The sequence below is a fragment of the Garra rufa genome, chromosome 8, assembly GCF_049309525.1.
Source record: "Garra rufa chromosome 8, GarRuf1.0, whole genome shotgun sequence".
Classification (NCBI taxonomy): domain Eukaryota; kingdom Metazoa; phylum Chordata; class Actinopteri; order Cypriniformes; family Cyprinidae; genus Garra; species Garra rufa.
In genome coordinates, this window is record NC_133368.1 from 5790116 (window position 1) to 5812385 (window position 22270).

Consider the following 22270-nt stretch of genomic DNA (forward strand, 5'->3'; position numbering starts at 1 on the left):
CAAATACCTTTTACAAAAAAGGTAAAACAGCAATGTAGGATGTTTTTGAAGTTGGAGGAGAAAATGAGATGGGAGTTTTTCAACCTACCCTAACAGACCGGAATACACAGAGCTTTAAAGCTGCATTTAAAATGCATTTTGGAAGTTCAAACTCACGGGCACCATAAAAGTCCACTATACAGAGAGAAAATCCTGAAATGTTTTCCTCAAAAAACAGAATTTCTTTACGACCGAAGAAAGAAAAACATAAACATCTTGGATGACAACGGGGTGAGTAAATTATCTGTCAATTTAAAGTATTTAAACTTTTTATCAGAAACAATATTTTAAATTTTTTATTCCATTTTACAGTAGAAGTTTTCCTTAACATTTTTGTATAAAGAACATTTGCAACAAGCTGGAAATTGTACAGCTATAATCCAGTTCCCTAAGTTCATAAACAATGTCATTCCGTTTAAAACATTCCTAAATTGTTGTAGTGTTTTTGAACATTTTTTCAGTACTCATTTCATATGTCATTTCTGCAATTTCAGAAAAAAACCTGTCTATGTTAGATTACTGGATATCATTATTTTGTTGAAAAATAAGCAGAATTTACAAAAACTTTGTAAAAATGCATTACAGATTTTTTAATTTAAATATTCAGTAAAAAAAAATAAATAATAATATACATTTTTCAGTAGCAGTGCAGGTTTTCAGAATTTTTTTGTCAGCTGGTTTTAGCTGGCCATATGTATTGTTGGTAAAGCATGATCTGCCACACGCTAGTTCTTGGTACATTAACTTAGCACTTATTTATCTTGGTAACCCCCTTTGTATGCAAAACACTTTCGCTTGCAGTAGAAATGAATCTGCACATAGGGTATTTCTACAATGACATCGGTTACTAAAAGCTTAAGTTGTGCATGATGCTGCATCCACATTGATCATAGTTCCAAGACCACTGGTCAGCGAGACAAAATGTTTCTGAATGCACTGAATGCAGTTCATCCAAAAATTAAAATTCTGTCATCATTTACTCACCTTCATGTTGTTTCAAACCTGTTTGACTTACTTTACTCTGTAGAACACAAAATAAGATATTTTGAGAAGTGTTTTTTGTTCATACAATGGAAAGTTAAAGGTCACCAAAATTGTTTGGTTCTTCAAAATATCATTAGGTTTGAATTGTCTTTTTTTTTAGGTTCAGGATTGTAATTTTGGGCTGAACTATCCCTTTAAGCATAGTTTTACAAAATTCGGCTTGTTGAGTTTTTTATATGCATGAGGAACATTTTTAATATGCTGTTGAATTTCAGTGTCGCCTTCTGGCAGTCATCAAACCAGCCGTTTAAGAGGTGTAGTGGGTGCTGTGACTACCTCAGAATCCAGATATCTGCTTCCTTCCCTCTACACCGAGGTGTGGACTTGGGGGAGGGGCCAGGAAGGTCAGCTAGGTCATGGAGACTATTTGCCCAGGTACAATAGAGCCCTTATAAACACATACGTGTTTTGTTTATGTTTAACTGTCCATGTCCTTGGCTACAGTGTGTGACTGGGAAAATATTTTTGTTTTACCCTTAAAGGTTACAGCCTCTCTGCATCAAGAGCTTAAGTAAAAAGGAAGTTGTGAAGATCACAGCTGGAGCAAATCACTCCTTGGCACTGACAGCTCAATGTCAGGTAGGGAGGGACTTCAAAAATGTTTTTCTGAATATAGGCTGCAACAGTGACCACAAAAAAAAGACACAAAGTACAAGACTAACATTACCTTACCTGCAATTTGGCTGCTTAAAAAAATGAAGTTACATATGCTTAATATTTATCGTTATCTTTAATTTTTATATTTTAAATTTTTATTATAATTTTACTTTACATTTTGTGTTTTTTTTTTTTTTTTTTGCTTTAGTTTTTTTTCTTAATAGATTTAATGTTTTTATTTTTTAATATTAGAAATTTTACTGCAACTTATTTATTTTTGTTGCATGCCAAAGCATCATGTCTTAATTTTCTTAAGTTTTGTAAGTTTTTCTTATATATATATTTTTTTTTCAACTTTGTTACAATACTTTTAAGAGTTCAAATTTTAGTTAATAATGTAATGTTTTTAATAGGATTTTTATTTGTTCCCTATATGGTCTATTCACTTCTGTCATCTTTTCCTCATAACAACCAGTGTGTATTCCTTCTTTCTCAAAGGTTTATTCCTGGGGAAGTGAGAAATTTGGACAGCTGGGTCGTATTAATGCGCCAAGCACAGTTCCAAATCTCATAATGGTTTGATATTTAATCACCTTTTCTGCAGACCTTTCCTTTCACAGCATAAAATTTCCTGTGTAAAAATGAATGTGTTTTTCTGCACGTGACAAAAGATCTCTGAGGGTATCCGTGTGTGGGATGTGGCGGCAGGGCAAACACACACGTTGTTGCTGGCTGACGGAGACTGTTATCAGCCTATACTGTACTACAGCGGAGAGCAGGTGGTGGAGAACACTGACAGTGCTCATCCCCTCTCCGGGACCTACACCCAGACACCCACCCTTCTGCCCTTCTGCATGAATGTTCGTATAGACTGTTATGATCGTTTATTGTGTTGATGCAGTTACTTTTTTTTACTGTGGGTAGGCTGTTATAGCAAAACAACATCCACATTTATGAATTTAACACAGTTAATTTAACTTATAACTTATCTGAGGCCATCTAGGGCCCTATGATTTCTGCAGAATCCAGTCGTAAAAATTATATTTGCATTAAAACGTGAAATGTCACGGAATTTGTCCAATTTGGGATGAATAAATCAAAAGTAGGCCAGAACACTTATTAGAATTTGATATGGACTAATGTTTTTGAATATTAAGCCACAAAAAACTATTTAAATTTGAATTCTGCATGTTTGTTGCATCTCTGTGTGAATGAATGGCACAGACATGTGGTTTTGTTTACTACACACATACTGAAACTGTTTTCAGCCTTGGCCGCCTCAATATATGAGTACATAAACACAGAAACGTAATCTCTAGAACTGCTGTTACAGTTTCTTTTGAGAAAAACATCATCATAAAGGTCTTAACAGCAACCCTTTAAAATAAATCTTCAGTTAAACTTGAAGAGACTGTGACAGAAGTATATTACTTCATGTAATGATAGTACTGCTAATACAATTATTATTAACATTAATTTTAAGGAATATTAACCAAATAAATTATTTACCAGAATTTATGGACCAGAAGAATGTAAACACAGCACAGTATTTCTGAAAAAAAGAAATATTTGTATAATTTTAATAAATTAATTATATATGCTTTTGATTATTAAACTTTAATAAATCCATTAATCTAGAAAATTAATGGAAAACTGAATTTGAGGGGGAAAAAAGTATTTCTTAGGACCATAAAAATAGATTTTTGTAAAACTTTTAATAAATTGCTGTTTAATTGTATAAGTTTCATTATTTCAATTAATTAGACATGCTTTTTGATTAATATTTTTTAATTTAACCATTAAAACAGAGTCAACAAAAATTAAAAACGAAAAAAAGTGGAATTCAGAAAAACTAAAACAGAGTTTGGAAAAAATAAAAATAAAATAAACAAAATGGATTTCATAGGGCTCTATCTTGCTTCACTAAAGATTGTTGTACATAGAATGCATCGTTACAATACATACCATAAAAAATGACAAAAAGAAATATATATATTAATGATGAAAAAGAATTAAAAAAATTGACAATAAAACAGACCTTCCAAAAGCATCTAAAAAAATCCCTATTTGTTATATTTTGTTATAATTTTAGTTTGTAGCATACAACTATTTGTTGTATTTTTGTTAATAAATCTAAAACTAAATAAAATATTACATGAAAAACGTATGAATTAAAAACTAAATGAATATTAGAAATCAAGTATTACAATGTATTAAAAAATACATAAACACAACTAAATTACTGCAAATTAAAGTACAAATTAAAATGAAAACTTAAAATATACATAAACTTAATTCAAAATGATGATAAAATCTATAATAGTATATAAATAATAAAGTTGAGGTGCTTTAGATGCACTTGAATGCATAGTTTTGCCTACAAGTATCAGTGATGTATAATATGCTGGAAGGTAATGCCATTCATTTGAATGTTTGTGATTTTTATGCCCTTTGTTTAGATTGGCTATGTGAGCAGAATTTTGGGGGGAGGACTAAATTGTTTGGCCCTGGCCGATCAGAACGCGATGGGTTTCATAGCTACAATCCATGAACTCGCTTCGGCAGAGAGGAAATTCTACTGCACCCTCAGTCAGGTGAAAAGCGAAATCCTGAGCACCCTGCTAGCCCGTGGTATGTACCGGATTGTTTTACTCATTGCATATTTAGTTTTGAATTTGTGGTTTGCTACTAGGGTTTATAATTTGATATTGATTGTATCCACTCTGTTGTAATGTAGCGAGTTTGGCCTTGTCTCTGGGTCAGTCCTCCATGTTGCTGTTTCAAGAGATGGCTGGTAGTTTCAGCAAGCTTTGCCATCTGACAGGACAGCACTCAGCATCCCTCACCAACTTCCTGCAGCGAGGCAAAGTGATCAAAACACTGGTCTTGGTCAAGAACACAGCCATTTTCATGGACACATATAAAGAGTAAGTATTCAAACTCACATAGAATATGATCTTTTATACTTTTCATTCTCTTTAATAACATCAGTGATGATGTTTATCCTTAGGTACAGCGATCCAGTTGGAAACTTTCTTGTTATGGGAGGATTCCAGTCATTGCTAAAGCCCTCACAGTGCGTTGTCATACTTATTAATATGTGACCCTGGACCACAAAACCAGTCTTAAGTCGCTGGGGTATATTTGTAGCAATAGCCAAAAATGCATTGCATGGGTCAAAATTTTTGATTTTTCTTTTATGCCAAAAATCATTAAGAAATTAAGTAAAGTTCATGTTCCATGAAGATTTTTTGTAAAAATCCTACTGTAAACATATCAAAATGTAATTTTTGATTTGTAATATGCATTGTTAAGAACCTAATTTGGACAACTTTAAAGGTGATTTTCTCAGTCTTTTTGATTTTTTTGCATCCTCAGATTTCTGATTTCAAATAGATGTATCTCAGTCAAATATTGTCCTATCATAACAAACCATACATCAATAGAAAGCTTATTTATTGAGCTTTCATATGATGTATAAATCTCAGTTTTGTCAAATTTAACCTTATGACTGGTTTTGTGGTCCAGGGTCACATATATCATCAATGGGCATCATAATGATGGATACAAATACTATATTGAGTCATGCGTGATTTGTTTCTTCAGAGAGTGCTTTGGGAAGAAACTGGAGTTGCTACAGTCTCTGCTAGAGTCCAAGGAGAAGAATGCATCACCTTTTGATCTGTTAGTCAACTTGTTTTATATGCCCTTGCAGCACCTGCATGGGTATAACAGATTACTTCTGAAACTAGCCCACTGCTTTGAAGTGGTAAGAAAATTATTTTATTCTCATTATGCTCTTTAAAGGAATGAAAGTGGCATTAAAATGCATGACATTATCTTTATTGTTTAGAACTCTGAGGAATATGAATGGATTCAGAATGGCTGCTCCAAATACGAAGATTTAGCTCGCCTTGTCAGCAAGCAGAGAAGAGATGCTGAGGCCACTTTCAATTTCTGGAAGAACTTCAAAGGAAAGAATTCGGTATGGTGCAGAATATTAACTTATGTTGCAGTCAGTTAATGGTATAATTCTAAGGTAAATAGTTGCAGTCTTGGCTTCTGATTGAAAACGGCTGTAATGTTCAGAAGTACCTATCCGCCATGTCACTGCATAAATCCCATAGGTGTCTTGTTGTTGTATATCAAGGACTACACTGCCGTTTAAAAGTGTGGGATTAGTACGATTTTTTATGTTTTTTTAAATGTTTCTTGTGCTCATCAAGGCTGCATTCATTTACAGGAAAAACAGTAATATTGTGAAATATTATTACAATGTAAAATATCTGTTTTTTATGTGAATATATTTTAAAATGGAATTTATTCCTGTGATGCAAAACTGAATTATTAGCATCATTACTCCAGTCTTTAGTGTCACATGATGCTTCAGAAATTATTCTAATATGATGATTTATTATCAATGTTGAAAACTACTTTTTTCAGGATTCTTTAATAATTAAAAAGTTAAAAAGAACAGCATTTATTTAAAATAGAAATCTTTTGTAACAATATAAACTCCCGTTAAAAAGTTTATGGTCAGTAAAAATTAATTCTTTCTTTCTTTATTTTTTTTAATTAATACTTTTATTCATCAAGGTTATGTTAATTTGATAACAGAGGATAGCAAAGAATTATATTGTTAGAAAAGATTTTCTTTTTATTCATCAAAGAATCAAAAAAAATTAAGCAGCACAACTGTTTCCAACATTGATAATAGAAGTAGTAAATCAACATATTAGAAGATTAGAATGATTTCTGAAGGATCATGTGACACTGAAGACTGGAGTAATGACTGATGAAATTTCAGCTTTGCATCACAGGAAATTATATTTTAAAATATATTAAAATAGAAAAAAAGCATTCTTTTAAACCATAATAAAATTTAACAGTATTACTGTTTTTACTGTATTTTAGATTAAGTAAATGTAGCCTTAATATGCATAATTTAAGTAATAAGTAATAAGAATAAAAAATAAAAAAAACATTAAAAATATTACTGGTCCCAAACTTTTGAATGGCAGTGTATGTGCATTACTGTTCATAAGTTTGGGGTAACATTTTGGTAATATTCAGCCTTTTTTTTTTATAAAAAGGGAGTTTCTTATGTTCACCAAGGCTGCATTTATTAAATCAAAAATATAATAAAACAGTAATATTGTGAAATATTATTGAAATTTAATTTAGAATTATTGTGAATTTTTTATTTAAATATATTTTAAAATGTAAGTTATTCCTTTATTGCCAAAGCTGAATTTTCAGCAGACATTACTCCAGTCTTGTCAAATGATAATTTGATGCTCAAAAAAAACTTTTTATTTTAAAAGCAGTTGTGCTAATATTTTTGTGGAAACTTATACAGTTTTTCAGGATACTTTGATGAATATATAGTTCAAAAGAACATACAGTAATCAGTGTCTTGTCTCTTTTGATCAGTTTTGATTAAATAATGCATCCTTGTTGAATAAACTTATTGACCCCAAACTTTTGAATGCTAGTGTATATATTCTAATTGAAGCGTATTTGTTTCTGTCTTGCTGCACATCTTGTTCTGTTCTATTGTTAAATTCACAATAGTTAGGTGCGCTGTCTAACATGTTAATGTACAGTATTACAAACCTTTCTGTGCATTAATGTTAGAAATTTACACCGTGTTACAACTGTTGCGTCCGGTGTAGACACGGTGTTTACCGTGTTTGTTTGCCCAGAAGCAATTTTAAATATTTCGATTCAAATGCACAAAAGAAATCATTTTTGAATGAAACTGAAAACATACAAAGCATACAAAGTTTTGACAGCTGATGCTTCAAACACTCACATATATAACTAAATTCTTTGCTCTGTGAAATATAGCAAGTGTGAAAACACCCTTGTGAGTGAGTGGGTGCATGTGAAAAGTACTTGCTACTAAAACAATCTACTAAAAGTAGAAACTGGGATCAGCTTTTCATTTTTACCATATGAATTGTCATTACTAAGCAACAATTTCTGGGTCAATCTGAGAATTGTTTTAATAAACAGATAATAAGAAGAAATTTTGGCCTGCTGTGGTTGACGCATAATGCAAAATAATCTGCCACCGTGAAGATATACCAGCATTTGGCTGGTGTTAATTTCCCATTCTGGCAGCAATACTTGTTGTAACTGTACAGTATATTACTTCCACTCTATAATGTGGTTAAGTTGGCCTAGTTACTATTTCCTTTAATGAAGTTAATCGAGTCAGATATGACCACATAAGTTTCAGATATGTTTTTGTTTAGTATATGTGGAAACCTGTGTGTGGCTGAACAGATACATGTGTGCATGTGATGTGTCTGCTTGTGTGCGGTTCTCTTTACATGACCTTCTCTTTCTCAGGAATCCCTGCGTAAGCCGTCTCGTCGTCTGATTTGTGAGAGCAGTAATAAATCTCTGACGTTACAGAACGCTGGAAGATTCTCTGCCAGCTGGTTCATCCTCTTCAGTGATGTGCTGGTTCATGCACAGGTTAATGCATTTTATCGCATAATTTTACCACCCTGTGATTTTCATTTCACTCATTTTTTCATTTTATTCATGTTCTGTTTTTATTGTCTTCATTCATTCAGGGCACTATTCCATCAAAGAAGCTTGTGAGTATTGTGTGTTTAAGTTTCAGAATCAGTGTGTGCTTTAAGGATGAATTGAGACACTGAAAAATCCTTTTGAAAAAGCCATAAATATCCATGTCTGATGAAATTTCCCTAAGCTAAGTCCTATTTGTTTATTCTGAATCATCAGTTGGTTTCTTTTTTTTTTTTTTTTTGCTAAGGACAGATGCATGTAGAGTCATGCTATTTTGTAATCATATTTACAAAAAGGGTGGGCAAAACCTTGCTTTAATGTGGAATCCATGTGCTAAATATTTTGTGCCTAATGTTAAACCTGTTAAAACCGATCAGCATGTAAAAGACATGGCCTGGCAGATAGTGTGCATGTTCCAACATGAATTCAAGTCTAGCTCGTGTCATTTGCAACACATTCTCTCTGTCATTATTAGCCAACATTGTTATTGTTAACTGAAACTAAAACTACTGTACAGTTAATTGAAATTAAGCTTAAATAAAATACAAATGTTAGGTGAAAGAATTTCATTGCTTTGGCAAATAACTGAAATAATACAATTACTAAAACTTACTGAACTAAAAAATGACAAATTCACATAAAATTATTACAAGTTAAAGTGAAAACTAAAAATATAACGATAACACTTAATAAATACTATAATAGTACAGAAATAATACTAGTACTTCCTCTGTAAAATGTCAGAAAATCAGAAATGTAGGGCCCTATGAAATGTTTTATTTTTTCCCAAATTCAGTTTTATGTTATTCCAAATTCAGTTTTTCTGTTTTAATATTTATAGACTGGTTAATTAAATTGTATTGATCAAAAAGCATGTCTAATTAACTGAAATCATTCAAATTACACAATTTAACAACAATTTATTACAATTTTATTTACATTTTTCATGAAGTATCACCTTTTTTATTATTATTTTTTTTTTACAAAATGTCCATGAATTTTCAGAATTCCATTTTAATGTTTCATTAAATTTGAATAGTCAAAAGCATATTTGAATAATTTATTTTTATTAAAAAACGAACTTTCTTTTTTTTTTCAGAAATATTATGTTGTGTATTTACATTTATCTTGTAACTACATTTTCATAAATCATTTTATGGTAAATAATAAAAATAATAATATTTTAATAATAATGTTTTAATAATAATTTTTGTAGTAGTAGCATTAGTACTATCATTACATTAAGTAATATATTTCTGTCACAGTTTCAAACTTTTATTAACTGGTTGTTAATATTTTTTATTAACTTTATTTCTCTGTTTATATGATATGATATGATAGTTTTTCTCAAAAGAAAAAAATTCTCATGAAGTGAGATTATGTTTGTGTTCATAAACTCGTATATTGAGGCGGGAAAAAAAAATGCAAGCGTCACGTTCACTACAGTATGTGTGTATTAAACGAAACTGTGTGTCAGTGCCATTCATTCACCCGGAGATGTGCAAAACATGCAGAATTCATATTTAAACAGTATTTTGTGGCTCAATAATTACAGACATTGATTTAAGTGTGCTGACCTACTTTTGATTTATTCATCCAAAATGAGGTAACTTCTGTGACATTCTGCAGTAAATTCCATTTTTTTTTTTTTTTTTTTTGACTGGATTTCCCGATTCCATCTGCGTTTTCTGCATCACGGAAATCATGTGGCCTTAGAAATGACTTTAAAAATTATAGTTAGGCCAACATTGTTAAGACATTATTTTTGACTGTTTTAACTTATAATACTGAAGTGCCATTAATTTAAACTTTAAAATGATATCAGTTATTGTTAAGTGTGTGGTATACCAAATGTCTCCACAGTAGAACCTGCCATTTTTGATGTTGTGGTTACCTAAGGTGTTCATGAGGAAATTGTTATTAAAATCATACTAAATAATGTTTTTTTTTGTTTTTTTTTTTGGTAAATATGTAAAATTGCACATTTTCTGTAAGTTTTAGGGGTAGGGTTAGGGTTAGTGGATAGAAAATGTAGCATTTTTTGTACAGTGTTAAAATTTTTATGTCTGTGGAGAATCATAAAAAACGGTTTGTTTGTCAGGTATGCTGGCATATTGCCTTATATTGCTTTGTGGTTTTTGTAACTTGAACTGTGCATGTTCTGCTGTAATGTTTTCTCTGCATGCTTGGTTGGTCTGTTTCGTCTTGGCCTGTTTTGCCAGTGGTTTGAAAATGACAATAACATATGTTTCAATTCCTCTTTTATCTGCACAAGCTTATAATAACAAATGTCTAACCGGTCACACACCTCAGAGGGGCATTACTTCACCCACATGCTATCATATATCATGCCATAGCACATCATATTATAATGTTATTGTATACTTTTTATTTCCATAAAATGAAATGGATTATTTTAACAGTTGACTTCTCCCTCAGTTGTAGTAAAATATTTGGGTTTTGGGTGTGGTTTCCCTTGTGCAAGAGAGCATGCCATATTTTTGATGTAGGTACATGGGTGTGTGTTTGTATGAATGGGTGAGTGAAGCTCCTTGAAGAAACTGACAGTGGTTAATATAGCTAATGTGTTTTTTTTCTTTCAGGCAAACCTGTTTTATTCACAGATTAGATTTCCAGTTTAAATGTTGTTTTCTTGAATCTGCAGTAGCAGAGCAAAGTCTTAAGTTTTCTTCCATTACTAATGTACTGTAGATAAGGGAGTGGTTCTCTTATATGTAACTGTTTAAATTTTCTGTTTGTACAGTTCTCCTCTCATTATGTCTATCAACTTGCTACACTCTGGGTGGAGCCCATCTCAGATGAAAGTGTGGGCCAGTAAGTTACTTATCGTAACATCTTCTATCTTTCATTTGAACAATTCAGCAGTGTTAGTACATTTTAATGTCGTTTAGTTTAGCACATGACATTATATTAAATATTAAATGGTCTGGAATTGTCTTGCATTTACTGTATGGACTCATCAACCCCAGTTTAACCTACTGTATGGCTGTCGTTACTAGACATGGCCTTAAGCTGACCACACCTGAAGACACATTTGTTGTTCTGGCAGTGTCTCCTTTGGAAAAGGTAATGCACTGATGCAGTCAGAGTTTGGTTGAGATGTTTTTCTGCTTGGTGTTAATTCTGCCGCCCACTGGCTTTCTGGTAGGGGAAGTGGCTGAGAGCCATTAACCAGGCCATTGAGGATGTGCTTGCTCTAGGCCTAAATGGGAGGACACGTGTGTCTAGAAGCAGCCAGAATGGTGAACCTCCTGTGTCACGTACTTCCAGCTACACTTTCAGCAAAGAGGGCAGACTCAAAGATGCAACTTACGAGGGCCGCTGGCTGTCAGGCAAACCTCACGGCAAGTGAGTGCATGCCCATAATTACTGTTTTTATTCACACTCCATACAATAAAATTCCTCATGTTGGGTTAACTGTGGTTCACATTTACCTGTGCCTTCTGTTGTCCTTTTCTTTAAATAGAGGAACTCTGAAGTGGCCAGATGGGACAGTTTACTGTGGCACGTTCAAGAATGGGTTGGAGGATGGGTCAGTATGCAAAGTTTCAGATGAACATACTTGTGCTTACAGATTCTTTGTTATATACACTACCATTTTTTAAAGAAATGTGACCCTAACCAAAGAACAGCCATAAGTAGCAGTGGTATGTTTGTAGCAATAGCACTGTATGGGTTAAAAATGACAGATTTTTCTTGCCAAAATGCCAAAAATCATTAGGATATTAAGTAAAGATAATGTTCCATGAAAATATTTGGTAAATTTCCTAACGTAAATTTTTTATAACTGAATTTTTGATTAGTAATATGCATTAGTAAGAGCTTCATTTGGACAACCTTAAAGGTGATTTTTCTCAATATTTTGAATTTTTTACACCCCCAGATTTAAACAATTTATCCTTATGACTGGTTGTGTGGTCCAGGCAAGAATGAATTAAATTGTGACAGATAAAGATCTATCTTGAATAAATGCTGTTCTTTGTATCCTGTATGTATCCTGAAATAAAACATGTGCATATTACAGTTCTTACAAAAATATTAAGCAGCACAACTCTTTTTAACATTGATAATAATAAAAAAGTATATTGCGCACCAAATCAGCACATTAGAATGACCATGTAACAGTGAGTACTAGAGTAATGACAGCTGAAAATGTAGCCTTGACATCTCAGGAATCAATTTTAAATATTTATTCATTTAAAAAATAAATATTTTTCAAATTCTAATTATAGAAAATTGTTGTTTTAAATTGTACCAATATTTTACACAATGACTGTGTTCACTGTATTTTGATAAAATAAATGCAGCCTTGGTGAGCATAATAGACTTCTTTCAAAAGCATTACAAATCTTACCAACCCCAAATGTACTCTAAATGTGTTTTATACTCACCATTTCTCTTTTCTTTGTAGATTTGGAGATTTTATGATGCCCAACACGACCCTCAACAAGTTTGAGCGTTACCAAGGTCACTGGAAAGAGGGGAAAATACATGGCTTTGGCACATTTTGGTAATAATTATGCAATTGTGTGTATTAAAAAGCTCTTTGGACCTAATAGAACCTAGTACCTTTTTAATGGAAGCCTGTTTCTGCAACTGAATAAAATAAAAAAAGGTTATTGCAGTTTTTTTATCTCACAATTCTAACTTTTTTTTCTCAGAACTGCGTGATACAAACTCACAATTCTGCCTTTTTTCTCTCAGAATTGCATGATATAAACGTTCAATTGCAATTTATAAAATCAGAATAGCAAGATGTAAACAATTCTGACTTTTTGTCTCTTAGAGTTGCATTTTTTAACACAACTACAAGTAATGAAGTCAGAATTGCGAGATATAAACTGAAATTGAAAAAGAAATTCGATATAAAATGCAATTCTGAGTTTTTTTTTCTTAGAATTGTGATATAAATTCGCAATAGCAAGTTATAAAATCTGAATTGCGAGATATACTCAAAATTCTGACTTTTTTATTAGAATTGCATTTTATAAACTCACAATCATGAGAAATAAAGTCAGAATTGCGAGATATAAACTGAAATTGAAACAGAAGTGAGATATAAAACGCAATTCTCAACTTTTTTCTCAGAATTGCATGATCTAAACTCGTAATTCTGACTTTTTTCTTAGAATTGTGTGATATAAACTCAATCACGAGAAATAATCAGAATTGTGAGATATAAACTTGCATCTGAGAAATGAAGATATAAAATGAGATAGAAATTAGATTTTTCTCGCAAATGTGAGTTTATATCTCACAGTTCTGACTTTATTTCTCAGAATTATGAGTTTATAACTAAGTTTATATCCCACAATTCTGAGAAAGAGAGTCAGAATTTCAAGATTTAAACTTGCAATTGCGAGAAAGAAAGTTAGAATTGAAGGTGGAGGAAACTGGCTTCCCTGCCCATGGTCTGACTGTTGTATCTTTGCAGGTATGCTTCAGGTGAGGTATACGAGGGCTCATTCAGGGACAACATGCGTCATGGTCATGGCATGTTAAGGAGTGGAAAGTTGGCCTCTCCTTCCTCCAGTAGTGTGTTTGTGGGCCAGTGGGTTCAAGGGAAGAGAACAGGCTATGGGGTGTGCGATGACTTTAGCAGGTATGTACATTGTAGTCACAGAATTTGAGATTTAAAATATCCTCCTGCTATTAATTTCCTTCTATTTCTCCCAGAGGAGAAAAATACATGGGAATGTGGCTCGATGACCAGCGCCATGGAGACGGAGTCGTTATCACTCAGTTTGGATTGTATTATGAAGGATTCTTTTGTAATAACAAGATGATGGTGAGTTGAAATGTTTTTACAGGCCTACATTGAAGTGCCTGTAATTTGCTTATATTAAAAGGAATGGTTCACCCAAAAATTTAAATTCTGTCATTAAATACTCACCTTTATGTGATTCCAAACCTGTAAGTTCATTTTTGGAATACAAAATAAGGTATTTTTGATGAAATTTAAAAGCTTTCTGACTCTCCATAGAAAGCAATGTATCCGAAATGTTCCCCGGACCAGAAAGTTAGTAAGAAAATCGCTAAAACACTCCATGTGATATCAGTAGTTCAACCATAATTTTACAAAGCTACGAGAATACTTTCTGTGCGCAAAGAAAAAAAAAGACTATTCAACAATTCTTCTCCTTCAAGTCACCATCTTCCGCCATTAACAAGAGTACTTGTCAAAAAGCTCAGAAAGCTCTCGGATTTCATCAAAAATACCTTAATTTGTGTTCTGAAAATATACAAAGGTCTTACAGGTTTGGAAAGACATGAGGGTGAGTAATTAATGACAGAATTTACATTTTTGGCTGAACTATCCCTTTAAATATACACTTCTTTAGCTGTTCGGCACTAGATACAGTGTGTACTTTTGATTTTGATTTGAGAAACTTACTATGTCTTTTGTCTGATGTAGGGCAATGGGACTCTTCTCTGTGAGGATGACACTGTCTTTGAGGGCGAGTTTTCAGAAGACTGGACTCTCTGTGGAAAGGTGTCTTTGAAATTATGTGACTCTGTGACAGTAAATCTGTAGAAACTATATTTGTAATTTGTGCATGTGAATGCTTCTGTGCATCTTAATCTCCTGTGGTTTTATGGATGTGAAGGGCGTTCTGTTCATGCCTAATGGTGACTCTTTGGATGGGGTCTTTGATGGTCACTGGGGAGCCGGTCTGAGAGTGGCTGGAACTTTTACAAAACCCTTTGAAGCTTTGAGGAGAGAAACACCGATTCCGTAAGTATGTCATGAATAATGCTTTGGCCTAGTGTATATTTATTTATACAGTATTTTTTAATATGTATGTGTAGTGTGGCTGGGCAACATGCGGTGCCTGCAGAGGAAAAGTGGAAGGCAGTGTTTGATGAGTGCTGGAGTCGACTAGGCTGTGAAACTCCTGGTGAAGGGGTGCATGAGAAAGCCTGGGAGAACATTGCTATCGCCCTCACTGCCAGACACAGACAACAAAAATATCGGTATGTACACACACACAAAAATGAACAAGTGAAGGTATGATCACACTAGACTTGTAATATACAAAATGCTTTATGCACAAAAAACAACTGAACAGAGAGTGAAGAAATCATCAGTGATGTATATTTGTCTTTAGTTCAGAGGAGCTAAGCCGATCTCAGACTAAGATGCTAGAGAGTCTTGAAGTGATTCCTCAATATGTATGCCCTGTTACTGCAGACTCCTACAATAACATCCGTCGTTATCTCCTAAAGGTGAGACTTTCAAAGGCTTATTAACACCTGAATAGACTTCATATATCAATGATCCACTAAGATTTGACAACCATAAAAAGTCTATAAAATAGTCTTTGTCTTAGTTTTAATGTTGTAAAATATGTACAGTTTTTCTTTAAAATATATGCCATTTGATTTAGTAATTTCTTACATAATGCAATTATACTACCATTAAAAAGTTTGGGGTCGGTAGGATTTTTTTAATGTCTTTGAAAGAGGTCTCTATGGAAGCTTATTACAGCCGCTTACAAAAAAAAAAGCTAATCGTGACTTTTAATCTCACAATTCTGACTTTTTTTTTTCCCAATTAGGGGTGTACATCTTGCAATTCTGACTTTTTTGAAAAAGAGATAAATGTGTGAGATAAACGCAATGCAATGCAATGTAAATGCAGTTGCAAGTTATAAAGTTAGAATTGAAAGAAATACACTCACAACTGTGTTTTTCTCAGAATTGCAAGTTTATGTCTTGCAATTCTGACTTTATAACATGCAATTGCGAGTTTTTAAATCAGAAATATAAGATATAAACTCGAAATTCTGAGAACATATCAGTCTTTTTTTAACGCAATTCTAAGAGAAAAGTCAGAATTGAGTTTATATCATTCAATTCTGACTTTTTAACTCACAATTGTGAGTTTATATCTTACAGATCTGAGAAAAAAGTCATTGTGAGATAAAAAATCACAATAACTAAGTAAAATGTTTTATTCAGTGACGGAAATGGGCTACTATACAGCAGGTCTCTTATACTCACCAAGTAAAAACAGTAATACTTTGAAATGTTGCAAGTAAAATAATTTTTTATTATTATTACATTTTAAAATGTAATTTGTTCCTGTGATGCAAAACTGAATTTTCAGCAGCCTTTACTCCAGTCAGGCATGATCCTTCAGAAATCATTCTAATATGCTGATTTGCTGCTCAATAAGTATCTCCTATTATTATCAATATCAAAAACAGTTGTGCTGCTTAATATTTTTGTGAAAACTGCAATGTTTTTTTTTTTTTCAAAAATGAACAAGTTCAGGAGAATTTTTTTTTTTTTTTTTAACCTTTTGTAACATTATAAATGTCTTTATTGTCACTTTTGAACAAGTCTAATAAAATCTAATAAATGGCATGGCACCCAAAGCTTTTGAACAGTAGTGTACATTCATACTTTTTTAAAATGTTTTAATATCTTTTTGTGGGGGTGTAATAACTCTATTTAGGCTTGTGACACCCTTCATCACCCACTGGGCTGGCTGCTGGAGACCCTTGTGACTGTGTACAGGATGACCTATGTTGGTGTGGGCTCCAATAGACGCCTCTTACAGCAGGCAGTGGAGGAGATCCAGTCGTACCTAACACGCATTTTCCAAATAGTCAGGTAACACATTCAGGCTTTTGTGTGATTGCCTCTATATGAGTTACCAGAAACCCTAGTGCTTTAAAAACCAGCAGAGCAAAGCTCATAGGAAGCATTTTATTTGTTGTGAAGATTCTGTAATTCTTTTAGTATTACAACTTCATCAATTAATTAACTCGGCTAAATGTAATATTGAGGCATACTGTTCATTTCATTACAGTCTCAGACAGCACTGCACATTACTTAATTTTCCTTATTAGGTTGTTGTTCTTTTTCAAATATTTTTGTTATAAATATTTGGCGTAGGTTTCTGTTTCCTGGTCTCCCTGAGGATGGAGGTTTTATTCTGGATTCCTCCAGTTCCTCAGATGAGGGCACAGACTCTCTTAACAGCAGTACACACTCAGAAACTCCACAGCAGGGGTAAGACAGCAACACTAGGACTGAACTAAACTAACTAAACTGATCGATCTTTTACCTGTCATACACAGAAAAACAGTACAATATTTAATTATTAGTAGATTTTAATATAAGTAGTTCTCTATTTTAAATACATTTACAATGTAATTTATTTTCAGCATCATTACTCCAGTCTTCAGAGTCACATGATCATTCAGAAATCATTCTAATATGCTTATGTGCTCCTCAAGAAACATTTCTTATTATTATCAATGTTGAAAATAGTTTAAACCATGAAACCATGACCATTTTTTCCTTATTTGATGAATAAAGTTCAAAAGAACAGTATTTATTTGAAATAGAAATCTTTAGTAACATTATACATGTCTTTACTGTCTTTTTTGATCATTTTAATTGATCCTGGCTGAATATGTTTTAAATTCTTTACTATTTTTTTTTTTTAATCTAATAAATAGATATACTAATAGGTAGATACAGTTACTTTGAGAATGTTTAACAGACTTGTGTTGTGTGTACTGCAGCTGGATAGTGAGCAGCTCAAGTCTTCTCCTGCCGGTGTTGCTGCCAAGGCTTTACCCTCCTCTCTTCACTCTCTACACACTAGAGAAAGAGCGAGAAGAGGAGGTGTACTGGAACTGTGTGTTGAGACTCAACAAACAGCCTGATCTTGCTCTTCTAGGGTTTCTTGGAGTACAAGAGTAAGTGACAAAAGTAACAGTACCATATGAAATATTCAATGTTTATGATACAATTATACTGACCCTAAAAAGTATTTGGACACTTACTGTAAGTTAATATCAAACCAACTGGCATTTATTTTAAACAAATAGCACAAGCACACTTTTCAAACTGAACATGTCATGAAAGTATTGTGAAACTATGGGTATATTGTTTAAAATTAAGACAAATTTTATTTGGACACCAAAATATCATGTCCTTAGTAATTTAAACGATTAGTTCACTTCCAGAATAAAAATTTCTTGATAATTCACTCAGCCCTATATGTCATCCAAGATGTTCATGTCTTTTTTTCTTTAGTTGTGAAGGTTTTTGAGGAAAACATTTGAGAATTGTTTTCCCTATATAGTGGACTTCAATGGGGATCAGTGGGTCGAATGTAAAAATTGCAGTTTCAGTGCAGCTTCAACGAGCTTTACATGATCCCAGCCGAGGAATAAGGGTCATGTCTAGCGAAGCGATCAGTCGTATGATGCATGCATAATGCATGAAGTTGTGAACGTGCTTCTCGCAGCTACTGCAAGATAACCATTTGTGGTTAAAAATTATATATATTTTTTAAAGAAAATCCCAATCGTTTCACTAGATAAGACCCTTATTCCTCGGCTGGGATCCTGTAGAGCCCCTTGAAGCTGCATTGAAAATGCAATTTGGACCTTCAACATATTGGTCACCATTGGAGTCCATTATATGGAGAAAAATTTCATAAACATCTTGGATGATATGAGGGTGAGTAAATTGTCAGGATTTTTTTATTCTGGAAGTGAACTAATCCTTTAATTAGAAGGCGTTGCAAAAATGCCTCACTAGTCAATTCACTTTCACAATTCACAGTAGTCAGTCAGCACTTTCAGTGAAGACTGTATTTATAATGCATGGGCATTTATAAGAATAATCTTACTTCATTATACTGCATGCAAAGTGCCTTATTAAAGAAAAAACTTGTATCATCTCATAATCAAAAAAAAAAAACTTTAGTACATCATTAAAGCATATAATGATTTATAGCACATAATAAACACTACATTATATCAACTTAACGTTTAATGAAGTACAGTTCCCATATTTGTAATGTATTGTGAATCCCTTATCTTGACAAAGTTTTGTAATCCAAAAGTCTTTATAACGTGGTCATAATCATTTAAAAGTGTTCATTGTCTGCTTTTAGTATAGTAACAAAGGCTTGATCTTCTCTAAATAGCCATAAGATATTATGAGGTGGTTATAAGACATTTAATTTGAAAAATGTGAAGATATAAGACATTATACATTATAAGGCATGATGCATGCAAAAGGCAATATTATATTTGATACATTTCATATTTAATATATAATAAAAATTAAATTGCTTTTTTTTTTTTTTTGCTATATTTGGGCATATAAACATTTCATTGCATAAGTATGCAAATATTTTGTGTCCCCTGTATATACAGGAATAGCCTCAGGCCAGGAAGGACAGTGGCTTTTACAGTTTAGAATGTCTTTTTTGTTTTCCAGGAAGTTCTGTCCAGTCACTATCTCTGTATTGGGAGAGAAAAAGCAGGTAAAGCTTTCTGTCATTTCTAAGAAATAATCAGTGAAGACACAGCTGGTAAAATATATTACTTCATTGGTTCAATTATATTTAATGGACAGGTCTTGCCAAGTACTAAAGATGCCTGCTTTGCCACTGCTGTTGAAACCCTGCAACAAATCAGGTAAAGACAGTCTTGTGTATAACAAAGGCAGAAAACAACAATAGGAAGACTTCGATAGCAATCTTCTTTTTATTATCTCTTTGCCTGTACAGCACAGCATTCACTCCCTCAGACAAGTTGCAGGTGATACAGCTGACCTTTGAAGAGGTCACCCAGGACGTGCAGGCTCTGCTTGGGCAAGATTTCCTGTGGTGCATGGATGACCTCTTTCCAATCTTTCTCTATGTGGTGCTCCGTGCACGGTACTTTTATAAAGCTTTCACTGCATATACCTCACGTCAAAATCAGCTGAAACATAAATGCATGTGCTGTTTGTCTGCCCACGTAAAGAACCTGTTGTTTGTGAATGTGTAGGATCAGAAACCTGGGCTCTGAAGTGAGTCTGATAGAGGACCTTACAGACAGCAGTCTACAGCTGGGACAGCTTGGATTTATGCTGACAACTCTCAAAGTGAGAATGAAATCTTTTTTTTTTTCACACAAATTCAGGGATAAGTATGGAAGCCCGTTTCCGCCACTGAATTTAAAAAAAATACAAATATTGCGACTTTTTTTCTCAGAATTGCGAGATAAAAAAAGTCGCAATTGCGAGATATAAATTCAGAATTGCGAGATATAAACTCGCAATTGCGAGAAAAAAAGTCAGAATTCTCGCAATTCTGACTTTTTTTCTGTTCATTTGTGACACTTTCTGGCAAAGCACAACAGGAAACGAGGTCTTGTCTTGTTAAAACGACATATTATGTCATAAAAACGATATGATTTCCCGTTATAGGAAATATATGATTACATGTGAGCGAGCTAGGCGATTGTCCGCGTTGCCTTCGCCACGGTCCTGACATAAAGGAGGATCTGCACACTGCTGAAGTTATAGAAATACACTGTTTTAAGTATTTTAATGTAATTGTTTCAATTGTAGCAGCATGAAACGATTTGATTGTATTATGATGATGATGATTATGATGATTTCGTTCTGTTTTAAAAATGGGAAAAAAAAATTTTTTGTTCATTTTTCGTCTTTACTGTCTGTACCATCATGCAGAATAAATGTTCGTCTGATGTACCACTCTGCAAATTAGTCACAACAACGTTTCTTCAAAATGGTTGGCTATATTTCTTGCAAATATACATTTCATATAAAGCGCAACACTGCACTTCTCGGGTGGGTGGCGCTGGCGCGATCCCTGTGATAGATATAAATGTCTTCTTTATTTTATGTACTTCCACAATAACAACACAACGTTACAAAATGCTTTTGTAAAAATACAGGGTGTGCTGTATGGTGCATGATGGTACAGACAGTAAAGACGAAAAATGAACAAGAATTACGAAAATTCTGGCTTATTTTTCCCCCATTTTTAAAACAGAACGAAATCATCATAATCATCATCATAATACAATCAAATAGTTTCATTTCGTGTCATTTCTCTTTTTTTCTTTCGGTTAGTATTTGGATTTGCTGTTAGTCATATCCTCTGGATCTGAGTGCAGTTATTGGAGACAGATTAATCCTACTAAACATGCTGCTACAATTGAAACCATTACATTAAAATACTTAAAACAGTGTATTTCTATAACTTCAGCAGCGTGCAGATCCTCCTTTATGTCAGGACCGTGGCGAAGGCAGCGCGGACAATCGTCTAGCTCGCTCACATGTAATCATATATTTTCTATAACGGGAAATCATATAGTTTTTATGACATAATATGTGGTTTTAACAAGACAAGATCTCGTTTCCTATTGTGCTTTGCCAGAAAGTGTCACAAATGAACAGAAACAAAAGTCAGAATTGCGAGATATAAACTCACAAAAGTTTGAATTCTCACAATTCTGACTTTATAACTCGCAATTCTGACTTTATATCTCACAATTCTGACTTTATATCTCACAATTCTGACTTTATATCTCACAATTCTGACTTTATATCTCACAATTCTGACTTTATATCTCGCAATTCTGACTTTATATCTCGCAATTCTGACTTTATATCTCACAATTCTGACTTTATATCTCACAATTCTGACTTTATATCTCACAATTCTGACTTTATATCTCACAATTCTGACTTTATATCTCGCAATTCTGACTTTATATCTCGCAATTCTGACTTTATATCTCACAATTCTGACTTTATATCTCACAATTCTGACTTTATATCTCGCAATTCTGACTTTATATCTCACAATTCTGACTTTATATCTCACAATTCTGACTTTATATCTCACAATTCTGACTTTATAACTCGCAATTCTGACTTTATATCTCACAATTCTGACTTTATATCTCACAATTCTGACTTTATATCTCACAATTCTGACTTTATATCTCACAATTCTGACTTTATATCTCACAATTCTGACTTTATATCTCGCAATTCTGACTTTATATCTCGCAATTCTGACTTTATATCTCGCAATTCTGACTTTATATCTCACAATTCTGACTTTATATCTCACAATTCTGACTTTATATCTCACAATTCTGACTTTATATCTCGCAATTCTGACTTTATATCTCGCAATTCTGACTTTATATCTCACAATTCTGACTATATCTCACAATTCTGACTTTAT

At 33.1% G+C, this 22270-nt stretch overlaps 1 protein-coding gene across 1 annotated transcript in view; it reads left to right on the forward strand.

Annotated features, from left to right (window-relative positions):
- als2a (alsin Rho guanine nucleotide exchange factor ALS2 a) overlaps positions 1-22270 on the forward strand; it is a 31925-nt gene that overhangs the window by 4886 nt on the left and 4769 nt on the right. The window contains exons 4-32 of the mRNA XM_073845844.1: positions 1299-1458; positions 1566-1662; positions 2179-2256; positions 2352-2540; positions 4140-4311; positions 4418-4607; positions 4691-4756; positions 5287-5449; positions 5534-5665; positions 8038-8166; positions 8268-8291; positions 10988-11058; positions 11244-11310; positions 11393-11592; positions 11711-11776; positions 12656-12754; positions 13679-13846; positions 13921-14032; positions 14660-14737; positions 14853-14980; positions 15055-15219; positions 15354-15471; positions 16706-16863; positions 17149-17265; positions 17784-17960; positions 19498-19543; positions 19636-19697; positions 19790-19939; positions 20052-20148. Coding sequence (XP_073701945.1) covers positions 1299-1458; positions 1566-1662; positions 2179-2256; positions 2352-2540; positions 4140-4311; positions 4418-4607; positions 4691-4756; positions 5287-5449; positions 5534-5665; positions 8038-8166; positions 8268-8291; positions 10988-11058; positions 11244-11310; positions 11393-11592; positions 11711-11776; positions 12656-12754; positions 13679-13846; positions 13921-14032; positions 14660-14737; positions 14853-14980; positions 15055-15219; positions 15354-15471; positions 16706-16863; positions 17149-17265; positions 17784-17960; positions 19498-19543; positions 19636-19697; positions 19790-19939; positions 20052-20148 — 3479 coding nt within the window. The remainder of the gene's footprint in view (positions 1-1298; positions 1459-1565; positions 1663-2178; positions 2257-2351; positions 2541-4139; positions 4312-4417; positions 4608-4690; positions 4757-5286; positions 5450-5533; positions 5666-8037; positions 8167-8267; positions 8292-10987; positions 11059-11243; positions 11311-11392; positions 11593-11710; positions 11777-12655; positions 12755-13678; positions 13847-13920; positions 14033-14659; positions 14738-14852; positions 14981-15054; positions 15220-15353; positions 15472-16705; positions 16864-17148; positions 17266-17783; positions 17961-19497; positions 19544-19635; positions 19698-19789; positions 19940-20051; positions 20149-22270) is intronic.